The sequence below is a fragment of the Rosa chinensis genome, chromosome 3 (genome assembly GCF_002994745.2).
Source record: "Rosa chinensis cultivar Old Blush chromosome 3, RchiOBHm-V2, whole genome shotgun sequence".
Taxonomy (NCBI): domain Eukaryota; kingdom Viridiplantae; phylum Streptophyta; class Magnoliopsida; order Rosales; family Rosaceae; genus Rosa; species Rosa chinensis.
In genome coordinates, this window is record NC_037090.1 from 44,164,066 (window position 1) to 44,178,971 (window position 14,906).

At 38.0% G+C, this 14,906-nt stretch overlaps 1 protein-coding gene across 1 annotated transcript; it reads right to left on the minus strand.

Moving 5' to 3' along the window:
• Positions 1–8,737: 8,737 nt before the first annotated feature.
• Positions 8,738–11,860, minus strand: LOC112191552 (receptor-like protein 6). The gene has a single exon (XM_024330915.2). It carries the CDS (start codon positions 11,814–11,816, stop codon positions 8,859–8,861), a length of 2,958 nt encoding a protein of 985 aa, XP_024186683.1. The 5' UTR covers positions 11,817–11,860; the 3' UTR covers positions 8,738–8,858.
• Between the last annotated feature and the right edge of the window lie 3,046 nt (positions 11,861–14,906).

Sequence of the window (14,906 nt, forward strand, 5' to 3'; positions counted from 1 at the left end):
GAAATCTACCACTTGTCCTAGTTGTTTCTAGTTGTTTCTCCATTGCTTCCATCCTCTTTTGCATGTGAGTCTGACCTTGCAATAAATTCTGATTAGAAGTTGCTAGCATTTTAATAATCTCATCATAATCATCAGAAGAAGAAGATGAAGAATTTAAAGGAGTAGAGTTTAGAGGGGCATGAGGTTTTTGGTAGAAGCCAGTGGAGCACGATTAAAGTTGGCGTTTTGAGAAGATCCTTGGACGTTGTCATTGTCCCTCCAACGGAAATTTGGATGATTCCTCCATCCTTCATTGTATGTGTTCAAGTAAGGATCATTTTGAGGATGATTTTTCCCTTGTTGGAATCCAATGTTGTTGGCACTCTCCCAACCTCCATTCTTCATGAGTTGAGGACATTGATCAGTTGCAGGCCCTTGCATTGAGCAAACTCCACATGCCATGGCTTGTCCCTTAGTTGTTAAGTCCTGAGATACAAGAGAAGTAAGTTTTGTTAATTTTATTTTCCAAATGAGCAATAGTACTTACCTCATCGACTTGTTCACATGTGGTGGATCTGGTTCCTCCATATTGTTGTTGGTTTAGAGCTCTACTTTGAATTAGAGCCCTTCCAGCAGCTGGCAATTTGTCCACAAAGGAACCTCCAAAAGCAGCATCAAGCATGTCACGTTCCGGCCAGGTTGGTAAGCCGATCATAGAAACAAGTGAGCAAAGTCTCATCCTTCATTTGATGTTGAGGACATTGAGTAAGAAGAGACTTGAACCTCTCAGAGTAATCTGCATATGACTCATCCATTCCTTGTTGGATTCCACTTATCTTCTTCCTAAGCATGATGATACGAGATGTGGGGAAGTACTTTTCAAGGAATGCCCTCATCATGTCATCCCAAGAAGTAATGTGTCCACTTAGCAACTCATAAAGCCATTGCTTTGCGTTGTCAGCCAACGAAAAAGGGAAGGCCTTTAGCTTCAAGATATTCTCATCTGCCAAATGTGGCTTCATACTTGTGCAAATGAACTGAAACTCCATTAAATGCTGGTTGGGCTCTTCCACAGAGAGCCCATCAAAGATAGGAAGACAATGGAGCAATCCAGACTTCAACTCAAAATCAGCTGTTAATCCCTCAGTTGCAGCAGGGTACTTGATGCATGTGGGGATGCCACCTGGGATGGTAGAGGAAGTAGAAAGTTGTTTGATGGTGAGGCCCATCGGTTGTGGTGGTGGCGACGGTTCTTAATCCGAGTTAGACCCCTCGGATTTCTCAAAGATGACTAAGTCGTTCCCTCCTTGAGATGTAGACGCCATTTGTGCTTTCTTGTTTGCTCGGATTGTCTTCTCAAGCTCGTTGTCTAGGGGTACTAACTCACCTTGCTTATATTTCCTCGTGAGCATATAATTTATTTTTTTATTTTTTATTTTTGGAAAAGGGGTCTGGAATCTAGCCTAACTGGGAGGCTCAGCCCTACGCCGAGAATTATTATTCATAACTGAAAGATTATTGTACAACGAGGGGGACATATTACCTACACCTTGAGTACTAGTACAAGAATCCTCATAGAGTGCATCCTGGATAATCACAGGAGCCTCATCTAGCCAATAATCATCAAAATAATTTTCTCTAGCAAGATGTATCAATCTATGGGCAACACCTTTAAGAAGGAAAAAATTAAACAAGGTAAGAAAGTTAGAGATTTGAAATAAAAGGAAAAAAAATGTTTATATAACTAATAAAACTTAAAACCTAAAAATAAAACTAAATCTTAAACGTGAAAAGCTCGGGAATTTTTCAATCCACGATAACGGCGCAAAACATTGATCGGCCAAAAATGGCAGTCAACTTAAAACCCTGTAGAAGATTGTAGAATAGAGTAAGTAGGGCATCGTTACAAGTCGGGGGGATTGAGGGTACTCCAAACAATTGACGCAGCAAAACAAACTAAAACAAAGAAAGAAAGAGATGAGAAAGGTGGCGAGAAGACTAGGGATGGTAGAGGATTGTAGATGCTTAACAAAGTACAATAAAAAGGGGGGGGGGTTTAGGGTTGAAAACGCAGTAGATAAAATATAAAAAATCCGATGGAATGAGATAATCAAGGGCAAGTAAATCCACCACCAATCATATGCAATTCTGATTGTTAACTTCTAATTCCTTTACTATGCTTGTGCAAGACAACAATCAAGAACAAACCATGAACGCATGCATAAGTTCTTTATTACTTCCCTTAAGTTATCTAACTTAGTGAACACACTCAAGTTAAAAACATTCTAAGCATGCAATATCAAAACACCAATTCTATTTGATTATGGATGCATAGATCATTAAGAACAATGGAAGTTTGATTGTTGATTAAGTTCATCCTAGTACAAAAAGCATGTCTAGTCAATAACTTGAGCACATATTGATTTACTATTGTCCTATAGTAGTCGCTACTTGTGAAATAAGATGCCAAAAGATACTCTCTTAATTCTAGCTACAGATACATGCAAACATTCTAAGCGTGCACTCAAAGAACATAAAACATGTAAGAGTTTTCTATGAAACGAATTAATAAGGCCAATCACATAGCATAGCATCGAAATTAAGGATAAAAATAGTCATATATTGCACATAATTGGGGCTTCAAAACAGCCCCTAACTATAAAGAAAGTTAGCTACTCATGTTTACGAAATCTATAAATAAAAACATAAAGAATTCTTAAATAACAAAGCTAAGAAAAATCGTAAAGATGATGAAGATCGAGAGGATAGCCATAACAACAACTATTTTGAGCCTTCAAGGAAGCTTGAGGATCTCAGTGACTTCTAGGCTTGGAGGGAGGAAAAATCGCAAAGTATGAGAGCAGGATTTGGATGAATTTTGATCTTTAACCTCCCTAGCAACCTCTATTGATAGAGAAAACCTTCTACAACACAACTCAAGTTTTCCAACTCCAATTCTGCTTGCAAAACCTTCCCTAGTTGCTTAAGGTTTCTTTTGAATGGTGCACAATTTAATTGCCTTCAAGCCTTAGTAATCTTCCCAAAATCTTGTAGGACTCTTCTAGGACTCTCCTTGACAATTTCAGCATCAATAACCTACCAAAAACGCACAAGAAATCCATCCAAAGAAGATTCTCGGCCAATCTGCCCTGTTTTGACTAGGATTCAATTTCTGTCTCTGAAACTTCATTCTTGGACTAGGAAAGACTTGCTCTTGCAACGTTTCTGGATGGTTCTCAACTTCTACATGTTCTATGACATTATATATTCTAGAATGATCAAAAAAGTTCTGGAAAAACTCCAAGTGAGTCGCCGGGAATGATCTCCCCATAAGTTTGGTGAAAAGCTGACAGTTTCTGCCTTATCGGGAAGTCTACTTTGTACTTGATTTCCTGCTGCCTCGTTGATGCTTCTGGTTAGTTATTTGGCTCTAGTTGTAATAAAAAATCATGGATTAAATACTGTTTACTCCATATACTTATAGGGTTTCATCGTTTCAGTCCCTGACCTTCGAATTTCACCTAAAAAGTCCTTGAACTCTCAATTTCCTCCCAATTGGTCCCTGCCGTCAAAATTTTCTGTTAAAGTTGCCGAAAATGTCTATTATGCCCTCACTTACTTTGTTTTTTTTAATTTATTTTTTTTCTCTCTTTTATTTCTTTTTTTCATTTCACCTCTAAAAGGTCTGTGGATGAGGAGATGAACAGAAGAAGGCGAGACAGCCAGAAGAAGAAGAAGAGGTAAAAAGAAAGAAAAAAAATAAAAAATAAAAAAAGAGGAAGAGAAATATATATATATTTTTTAAGTAAATGAGGGTATAATAGACTTTTTAGGGGAAGATAATGGAGTTTTTGACGGATGCTTGACGGCAGGGACTAATTGGGAGGAAATTGGGAGCTCAGGGACTTTTTAGGTGAAATTCGAAGGTCAGGGATTGAAACGATGAAACCCTATAAGTATAGGGAGTAAGCAGTATTTAACCCAAAAATCATATATTGAAGTAATGAAGGCATTTTCTTCAAAAGAAAGCTTGGAACAATGCAAGAAATGCTCTCCAATACTGTTCCCGAAAAGCTGATTCTGAAATTGCAGTTTTCTGCTTTGCAGCAACTATTTTTCACAACGACTTCCATAGACTTCCCTCGTAATTTCTGGCCATATGAATGATCAATTTGAGTCCTTTGCATCATTAATTCATGGTCCATGGATTCTTTGCTCCATTTAAGTTCCTATTTCTCTTGAATTGCTCCACGAAGTACCTAAAAAGATAACAAAGTTAAAACCGACTTTTTAAAGGAAATAGCTAAGAAAAATGTAAGGATTGCATATTATATTTGTCACCTTTTATGCTCCTATCAAAGGAAAAGTTCCGGATTTGGAATTATTGCGGTATATGTCGATGACATGAACCGAATTGGGACTCTAAATGAGTTAAAGGAAACCTCTAAGTACTTGAAATCTAAATTTGAGATGAAAGATCTTGGGAAGACACGATTTTGCCTCAGAGTGGAACTCGAGCACCGTAGTAATGGAATATTGATTCATCAGTCAGCATATAATCAGAAAATATTAAGGCGCTTTAATGATGATAAAGTGAAGCCTGTGAGTACTCCCATGATTGGCCGAAGTCTTGAACCTGGAAAGGATCCGTTTCATCCAAAGGATGATGACGTGTTAGAGGCTGAAGTGCCTTATCTAAGTGCAATAGGCGCGTTATTGTACTTAGCGCAATGCACAAGACCGAACATCTCATTCGCTGAGAACTTGTTAGCTAGATATAGCTTAGCGCCAACACTCCGCCATTGGACTGGTGTAAAGAAAATCTTTCGATACTTAATAGATAAGATAGATATAGGCTTTTTCTATCCATACAGAGAGCAAATAATGGATGATAAGATGGAATCGGACTCCATAGGCCCGAAGAGCGTCGTTAGCACCATACAAGATGTCGCCGCAGCTGGCCGGTGTCCTCCCTCCCTCCATCAAAACGATGGTCATGATGTTTTGATGGGCTTTATTGATGCTGGGTATCTCTCTGACCGGCCCGCATAAAGGTTGTTCCCAAACTGGTTATGTCTTTATCATGGGTAGCACTCCGATATCTTGGAGGTCTGCAAAGCAGACCTTTGTCGCTACTTCTTTGAATCATGTAGAGATTATTGCTCTTCATGAGATAGCTCGTGAATGCATATGGTTAAGGTCTGTAGCTTCACATATTCAAAGAACTTGTGGTTTGAAGTCTACCACAGATGAACCTACGTGCATTTATGAGGATAATGTAGCTTGCATTGAACAAATGAAGCAAGATTTCATCAAGGGCGACAACACTAAGCATATATCACCTAAATTCTTCAACAATCAGCAACAACAAACACTTCTAAAGATTGAAGTAAATCAAATCCAATCAGAGGATAATGTGACTGACTTATTTACTAAGTCGTTACCCAAGACCACTTTCGAGAAACATGTGAAGAGCATAGGGATGCATAAATTATCCGAACTCCCACAATTGTAGCAATCAGGGAGGGATCTCGACATCTAGGGGAGACATGATGCCTACATGTTTGATCTCGAAGAGTGAAAGGCTTGTTGTACTATTTTTCTCCTCCTCGAGGTTGTTTTTGTCCCACATGGTTTTCATTACTCGAGCAAGGTTTATAACTAGGCAACGTTTGAAGCACCATGGTGTCATGATGACATTATGTTTATTTGGATGGCACAAGGGGAAGTGTTGAAAGATATTTGATTTATGTGTGCCTTACCAAACTAGGATTACATTCTATTATTGTAATAGGAAAAGATTGTTCTAGATTTCTAGTTCTAACTAGAATAAGATTCCCTGTACTAAAAAATTATGCACTTGTACTCATATAGGGGTTCCAATTCCCTCTACAATCTCTTGCAATCTATCTAAACAGAGTTTTTTATTTTTTATTTTATTATTATTATTATTTTGATCAAATCAACAACTCAGATACAGCAACTAGGGCTGTCAATGGATCGTGTCGGGTCAAGGTATTTGTCGTGTCGCAAGACACAAACCCAAACCCAACCCATTTAATAATCGTGTCAAAAATTTAAACCCAAACCCAACATATTTATTAAACGGGTTACCCGTTTCCAACCCGCTTAACCCATTTAACAAATATGTTGTGTCATGTTAGACAAAATGACCCACTTAATTAAGGGTTAACAATGCGACACATTTAACTAAAAAAATGCATAAATTAATTAAATTCACTAAAAACTCTACAAGACGTAGAATATAAATAATTATATATATATTCATAAATAATTAAATCCAATAATTATAAAGCAAAATATTTCAAATTGTCTAATCCTATGATCAAATACTCCCAACGTCCAAAATGTCAAGAAGAAGTATAGCATAATCGGGTTATACAGGTTCACTTCGTGTTAGCGGGTTGACCCGTGGCCAACCCATTTATTAAATGAGTCATGGCGGGTTGACCCATGGCCGACCCGCTTTATTTTGTGCGGGTTTCGAGTTGTGTTATCGGGTCGTGTCAGAATTGACAGCCCTAACAGCAACTAGCCTATTGTGAGTCGAACTCACGACCTCCCACTTACAAAGGGGAGACTTATGCCACTAGACCAAATGGTACTGGGCAAATAAGGAGAGTTCTCAACGCCTCTTTTCGTTCTATTTTTCCCCTTATTATTATTTTTTTTTTTTTGAAGAGTTATGTAGCGTAGTGAAATTAGTGGCACAAAGTCATGCTTTTGAAATAACAAATAGAGAGTTTGTGGATATCAACAAAAAATGTGTTTGGTGGAATTTCTTTTTCCTTTCCGCAAGCATGACTGGTTGGGAATGCCTGACTATAATTTTGACAATATAATGGATGTTTCTCTGTTGCTTAATTGTTTAAGGGGCAAATTACTAATATAGGAAAGTTCGGTTTACTATTCACACCTATTCATTGGGTGTAGAAAAGGCGGTTTTGCCCTTGCCTTTGCTTCACAATTTCCCACTGCCATTGCCTTCTTTTTTCCAGTCTCCACTGACCCAGAAATTCCATGTTGAAAAGTCTCCATTGACTGACCGACTAATTGTTTGGCCCTTTGGACAAGTATATCATGACAACTAATTGATGGCGCGTTTAATGCATTTTTATATCATGACATAGATATTTTTTGTCAAACTTCTTCATGTGTTACAGATTAACTAATTGTATCTGGTTTGATGTAAATAGTTGTTTGACCCTGTGGACAAGTAATATTTTATTTACTTTATATCTACTTTGAAATTCCATGACTAGCCTTTTTTTTTTATCATTATGGATAACAAAAATATTAACTACTTGCAACTTATAGCAGTAGATATAGAGTACAATAGTCTAAAGACTTGAACAAAGAAAAGTATGAACATTAGGTAATTTGGAGTTGAGATTATTTACCATATATCAGGGGGATTAAGGAGGTTTAATTTCGACGGTCTTTTTTTCCATAGCGTCCAATTTCATTGTAAAAAGGGTTTATGTTAAAAATACCATCCTCTGTTACAAAGATTACAGAGGTATTTACAGTTGTGACTAGTATATCTTTCCAGACAATGTGACCAATATATCTTCTTTTCTGCATTTTTAGATTTAAATAGTTTTCAACATAACAAAAATATCGATAAATGTCGGCAAAGATAATTAAGGTCACCTTAGAGATACAGATAACAGAAAATTTCTAATGTGCCCAAGCTTTTTCCCATTAACCCAATCATGAGTCTTGGCCTTCAGAGCCACAAGGTTCTGGTAAATCTTAGAGAAAAGTGGGAAGTTATCCCTTGGCATAAAAAATTTCCTTCACATAATCTCTCATAAACGTACTACAGTTCAGGTTGTTCATTGGATTAATCGATCCAATTCCAAACACATAAAAAAGGCTAGAGCTGAAGCAACCAAATACATAATACCACTCAACGTAAATACATACATGGTTGCTGCATTTCCTTACTCCTCACATTTCTTGGCAAGTATTAACACTTGCTCTATATCATTTTTGGTAAGAAGAAAAAAGCTCATGCCTGTAATACATGGATTCCACTTATAGTAATATACTACCTTCATCTCATACCCTCGCTTTATAATTCTGTAGTAGCATTAAATCAATTCCAAGTAGTTCTGGTGTTTAATATCAACTTCCAGAAATCGAAGAAGACAATGTTGTAGCTCTGGCTATAATTCAATATCAAATTGAGAAAATTTGTCAAATATGCATTGTGGAATTTAATGACCAACCATTTTACCTCGCAGCAACTGAGATTAGTAGAACTTCAAAATGGCAATGGTGCATTGAACCTCAGGAGAGATGCAAGATTTTGGTCAATTTTTGAAGAAAGCTTTAGCTTTTTTTCAGCAGAAGTGGCTGCAAAAATTTAGTTATGTAAAATTCTGCTCTTAAGTGTCGTTTTTCTTTCTAAATTTTGTGTAATAGTATATTAATATCTGAACGAAAATAATTTGGCCTTAAGTTTCTATTTGAATGGAGATCAAACTAATGATGTCCCCTGATACTAAGATCTACTTTAGCTCAATCAAGGCTTCAAATTTAGAAAACTAAATCCCGCAGCAAAGCGCGGACATAATTTCTAGTATTTAACTAGAATTAAGGATTGAATTTGATTAACTCTGTTGTTTGCTAGCTTTTAAGTGAACCTTGGTGACCTCCGCTCTACAAGAACAAAATGCATGCATAAACCAACAAAACCTATAGATAGGAAACTGAGATCATACGCACATGATAAGGAATACAACAACATTTTGAAATTTTTATTCAAAGAGCTAGGTGATTATAATGGAAAGAAAAAAAACGGAGAACATACATACAATACCAAATGCACAACCTTAAATTTGACTTGCCGATTAATACCTCCTCTGCCTTTTGATCCTTTTCATTAGCCTTATCAACATCCCAACTATCTCAAGAAACAATTCACGCCTCCGTGTAATCGCCACGTCTGCAAGTACCACTCCTACCAGCAACCCACTTCCAAATCCAGCCAACACAAATTTCAAGTCAAATTCAAAAGCAAAGCCTGAAACAGCTTCTTCAATGCTGCTTGAAGGTGGTAGCTGAGCTGGAGCATTAGAGTTCCCACATTTCTTTGGCAATGGCCCTCCACACAATCCTGGGTTTCCCTCGAATGAAGTGCTATCGAATGTGTGAAACTGGGGACCTTGTGGTACAGAACCTGTGAGATTGTTGTAGGAGACATTAAAATTCGCAAGATATGTAAGCTGTGCTAGTTGCTGGGGAATCTCTCCTGAGAGTTGGTTCTGTGAAAGGTCCAACGCTTCAAGCAATGTCAAATTTTCCAAGAATGATGGGATGCTGCCGTTGAAGATGTTATTGGAAATGTTGAGAAAGCGAATCCCTTTCAAGTTCCCAATGAATTCTGGAATCTTCCCTTGGAAATTATTGCTTGAGATATCAATCACCGCAAGATCATCTTGAATCCTCGAGTAGTATCTCTCGACACCCTTGTTTGAGATTGTGACTTCGAAATTATACTCAAATGTAGGTGCACGGGGGATATTGAGAACTGAGCTGGCCATCATATATGTGGGTTGGCTCAGAACTATACCTCTCATGGCATTACCAGAAAAGATGTATTTAGAGGGAAACTCACCTGAGAAATGATTGTAAGACAGGTCAAGAATGCGCAACTCAGGAAAATGAAGATTTTCTTTGGTATTCTCAATCACACCATAGAACTCATTGTGGTGCATCGCCAAGAGTTTTAATTTTGGGAGACTCCCCAACCAAAAAGGGAAAACGTCACTGAATTTATTCACTGAAAGAACAAGAGACTCAAGCATCACACAATTCACCAGTGAGCTTGGTATTTTCCCATGCAATTGGTTATAACTAACATCAAGCATCTCCATGCTACTTGTTTTGCTGTATGTTTGAGGGAGAATGCCATGAAAAGAGTTGTTTCGGAGATTTAAAACTTGTAGATCATCACTGAAGTTACCAAGACACGGGGGAATGGTGCCACTCAACATGTTATTTGACAAATCAAAGTACTCAAAAGTACTTATATTGCACATCAATGGTGAAAGTTTCCCAGTAAGTTTGTTGCCATGAAGTTGATAGTGGATGATGTTCTGTGGAGGTATGGGTGGTGATCCATCTAGCAAATTATCCGAGACAACTAAAACTTGTAGGTTAACCCAAGGAAGGACGACATTTGGATGGCCAAACCGCGAAAGGAAGTTATCCCTAAGGTCTAGCAACTTCAAACTTTGTGTGCTTGTATTCCACATCCATTTCGGTATTTGGCCATGCAATTTATTTGCAAAAAGGTCCAACCACGTCAAGCTTTGTTGATGTCTTAGGAAATCTGGAAACTCTTTTATGTTGCAGTAAGACAATCCTAGAAACTTAAACTTTGGAAGTAGGGTTGTATTCGTAATATTACATTGAGACACTTCTAGTTTGTTCTCACCTAGTTGGAGCATTGCTATGGAACTTTGTAGCTTACAAATGTCCAATTTACCGTGAAGGTAATTTGCAGCTAAAGTAAGCTCGACGAGGTCCATAAGATTGAACAATGATTCAGGGATTGAACTATTTAAACTGTTTATATCAAGACCTATGTCTGTTAGTCTGCTAAGGTTACCTAACAAAGATGGGATTGGGCCACTAAGTTGATTATCTTTAAGAGAAAGATGAGTGAGCTGCGTGAGGTTGCCAAGAGAAGACAGGATGAAACCACTCAGATTGCTGCTGTCAAGGTTAAGAAGGGTAAGTTTTGTTTGCTTACCAAGCCAAGACAAAGAACCGCCAACAAAATCATTCATTCCAAGTGACAAATAACTGAGTTGGGTAAGGTTGGCGAGTGAAGCAGGAATTGGACCTGAGAATTTGCATTCACGCAAATCCAACTGTGTCAATTCCTCAAGATTTCCGATTGATGAAGGAAGATTTCTGGAAAAATTAGTTTCACGTAGTATCAGTGACGTGAGAGGACTACTACCATTAAAGTCGGGCAAATAACCAGAAAGCTCTTGGTTGAATCTCACACTAAGAAATGCCAAGTATTGTAACTTGAAAATTCTTATTGGGAATTCGCCATACAAGTCGCAATTCCTTAGAGCGAGGGATGACAAAAATGACAAATTGGCCAATGAATCAGGAATTGTGGAAGATATGTTAATGTTAGTGAGATGAAGCTTTTCAAGACTAGTTAAGTTTTGAACTAGGTTTGCTAGGTTTGATGCTTTGAGCTTCAACAATCCCTCATTAGAAAGTGTATCAAGATTGCCAGACAAATCAAGGGATGACAATTTGGACAATTGTGAAATTTCAGATGGGACTTGGCCAGAAAACCTAGAAGAGGAAAGGTTGAGATACCTGAGCCTCGGAAGATTCCTAATTGTGGTAGGAATTTGAGAGTAATTGAAGTTGTTTTCAGCAAGGTTCAGCCTCCGAAGATGAACAAGGTGAAAGAGACTGCTGCTGGAGTTGATGGAGCCATAGAGACAACTACTACTAACATCAAGACCAATAACATGACCCGTCTCCTCATCACACTCAACCCCATCCCATGAGCAGCAGTTGATATTTTGATCTCCTTCAGCTGCCTTCCATGATGAGACCTTTGGATAAGAACCATCAAAACCAAAATCAGAGATGTTGATAACAAAGCTTTGCTTAAATTGCAGCAAGGCAGTGCTCTCCTCATCATGGCAAGTAGATGGCTTCTGCTGTCTAGAGGATAAGGAGCTAGCCACAAAAACACAAAACAACAATAGAACTAAAATTTTCGAAAGCAGGCCAACATTAGACAAGCACTGGCGGGATAAGAATCCCATAATGTGGTTTGGATATGTAATTAATTTTCTTGTGCAGTACTCTTAGCTAGATGTAGGGAAATGATCAAAGAGAGAGAGCTATTTATAATTTTATATTGGCATGCATATTTTGACTCACATTCTTTTTCGATCACTAAGTGAGAACCACTAAAATGAGGACTAGTTGAAAACTTTTGTGTGAGACCCACTTTTCGATTATATTTTCGCAAATCAATCGTTAGATATTAGATAATTTTTGTGTAGATCATTTATGCAATTTTTCAACCAAATTGAAAATCAAGAAGACATTTATAATCGTGATTTATCAATTATGAACATGAACGGTTCATGTTTGACAGATTTGGTTCGTCCATTGATTTGATCTAGTTCGGTACCTTCATGATTAGAAATTTAGAATAGAATTGGGTCCTTGACCCAAAGCCCCAAAATGAGGGAAAATTATCCCACTTACTCCAGCAAGAGATTTTTATTCTCACTAACCCAATTTAAAGTAAAATAACTATTCTGCCCTCAACCTAATTAATGAATTACATATTGCCACTCAACCCTATCACCCCACTCTCACCGTTTCTCTCTCTCTCTCTCTCTCTCTCTCTCTCTCTCTCTCTCTCTCAAATTCCCTCTTCTTCTTCAACCTCTGAATCCCTCATCAAACCCTAATTTGCTAATCGTCACCGGGCTTTTCAAAGCTACTCCGGCGTTGTCTCAGTTGCTGACTCGCGGAGAGAGAGCATGGCACCTCTGTTTTCCTCTGCTCCATTGTCGTCTTCTCCCTCGATTGGAATGAGGCTGCTGTTAACGGGCAGATCAAGTGAGTAGTGGTCAAAGATTGGAGCTCCGACGACGTCGCAGCAAGCGGTGATGATGACGATGCAGAAGGATTCTGGATCGGGTTGACGCGGAGATCTACACGGCGCTCTACATCGCCTCACCACGATGCTGTCGTGGATGTGTTCGAGTTGCCGTCGGAGACGATCGTTGCCGGGGACGAGGTGGCACCGAGTTTGGCCCCAGCGAATGAGCATTTCCTCTTCTGCTTATATCTGCTTATTCTTTCTCTCTGTTTCATTTCCTCTTCTAATTGTTTCTTTTTCCTCTTTGGTTTTTGAATCGCCGAAATGGCCAAGTCAAAGAATCACACCACTCAGAACCAGTCCCTGCGCGGTGAACGAAGCAAACATGCCCAGGTTGAGACTGAGAGGAGACTTAACAGCCATGGCTGATTTTGTTCCTGCAGTTAAATCCACCTGCCCAAACAGTTAAATCCATTCTTTACTTTTGATTGATATGTTGACATTGGTGATATAAGTCTATGGTACATGGAGGTCTGTTTTGCATGAATGGTACATTGATGATGATAATGCAAATTTAACAAAAATGGCTGAGTTGTTAGTCTATTGCCTCCCAATAGACGTCTATTGGGGGGCAATAGACGTTTTGAATTAATGTAATCTCCTCTTTGTTTTCTTTAATCAAAGTTACATTTGTGTAATTTTAGAAAAATTAGTTCTCATTTCGATAATCTAAACGTCTATTGGGGGGCAATAGACATCTATTGGGAGGCAATAGATGTTTTAAAATTGACATAATTTCTTCGTTTTTTTCTTTAATCAAAGTTTTATCTGTCTAATTTTAGGAAGATTAGTTCATATTCCGGGTACCGAAAGTTCTATTGAGGGGGCAATAGACGTCTATTGGGGGGCAATACATGGCTGATAGTCGTCTATTGGAGGCAATAGACGTCTATTAGGGGGCAATAGACCTCTATTGCCCCTTTATTATGGGGCAAAAAAACTTTCCGGTGAGATTTTTAGCAAATTCCGGTGGGCAGTAGCAGTTGACTAGAATCCAGCGAAAGTTGACCAGATTCCGGCGAAAGTTGACTGGACTTCGGCGGCCGGTGACCAGGCTCCGGCGAAGTCTCCCATGGTTTCTCTCTCTTCCATTTTCTCTCTCTCTCTCTAAGTAACAAAGGGATGAGGGTAAAATGGTATTAAAAAAAATTAAAAAACAAAAAAAAAAAATCTTAATGGGGTATTAAGGAAGACCCCCTTAGAGTGTTTTGGGTAAGAGGGAATTAAAAAAATTTAATGGGGTAAGTGAGAAAAAAATCTCTAAAAATGGTGTAAATGGACAAAAACCCAATAAAAATTTCAGAAATGATATACTCTTGCATACATACATATCTAACGGTTGATTTGTGAAAATATGATCGAATAGTGAGTTTCCCCAATCGTTAATTAGAAAGTCCTTGAGTAATCCTCATTTTAGTGGTCCTCACTAGAAGGGCTCTTTTCTTTTTCTTGTCATTTTTTTTTCATTTTTGGGGATGACACTGAATAGCTTGCTTACACCGCAGGAATTAAATAAGAAATATAAACCAGATGAGTAGTTTCTAAACGATCGAGATGGGATTGGGACGGAAATGTCCAATTGCATTACACATATTAGTAGACAAACTAAAATTACACAACTTGTCATCCATCAAGACTAGTTAATTTCAAGAATCAAGACTACTTTAATACAACTGTAATTATATATACAAAAAGTTGTCGTCCGTAAGTTCCAAATTTGAATATGGAGTTCTGCTTCATTACAATTCGCGTTGACGTCTAGTACAAACCAATAGACACATACAACCAAATGATCATGAACCACAATTTCCATCTAGATTGCAATAGGAAAGTAAGTTCAATCGCTGATGCCGATGGGATAATGTTATGCATATAATACGTCCATCTATGTGGTTCTACTTTCTCGTTTTGGTCTCTTTTTGTTCTAATGTGATGTTTTCCAACAAAGATCCAGCCACACTCGATAATGAAGTCATCCAATTATTACCGAATAAATATGATATTCTGATGAATGCCGATGGGATAATATTATGCATATAATGCGTCCATCTATGTGGCTCTCCTTTCTCGTTTTGGTCTCCTTTTGTCATTATGTAATTTTTTTTCTAGCAAAAATTCTAGCCTCAATCGATAGTGAAGTCATGCAATTATTATCGATTATATGTGAAATTCTGATCATTCCAACTCTTTTCCTTTGAAGTGACCTCTTAAAGAAACAACAAAATTTGTGTGCTTG

Bases quoted from the DNA above. Each gene is read 5' to 3' on its own strand.
- LOC112191552 (XM_024330915.2), bottom strand. From the start codon at position 11,816: ATGGGATTCTTATCCCGCCAGTGCTTGTCTAATGTTGGCCTGCTTTCG.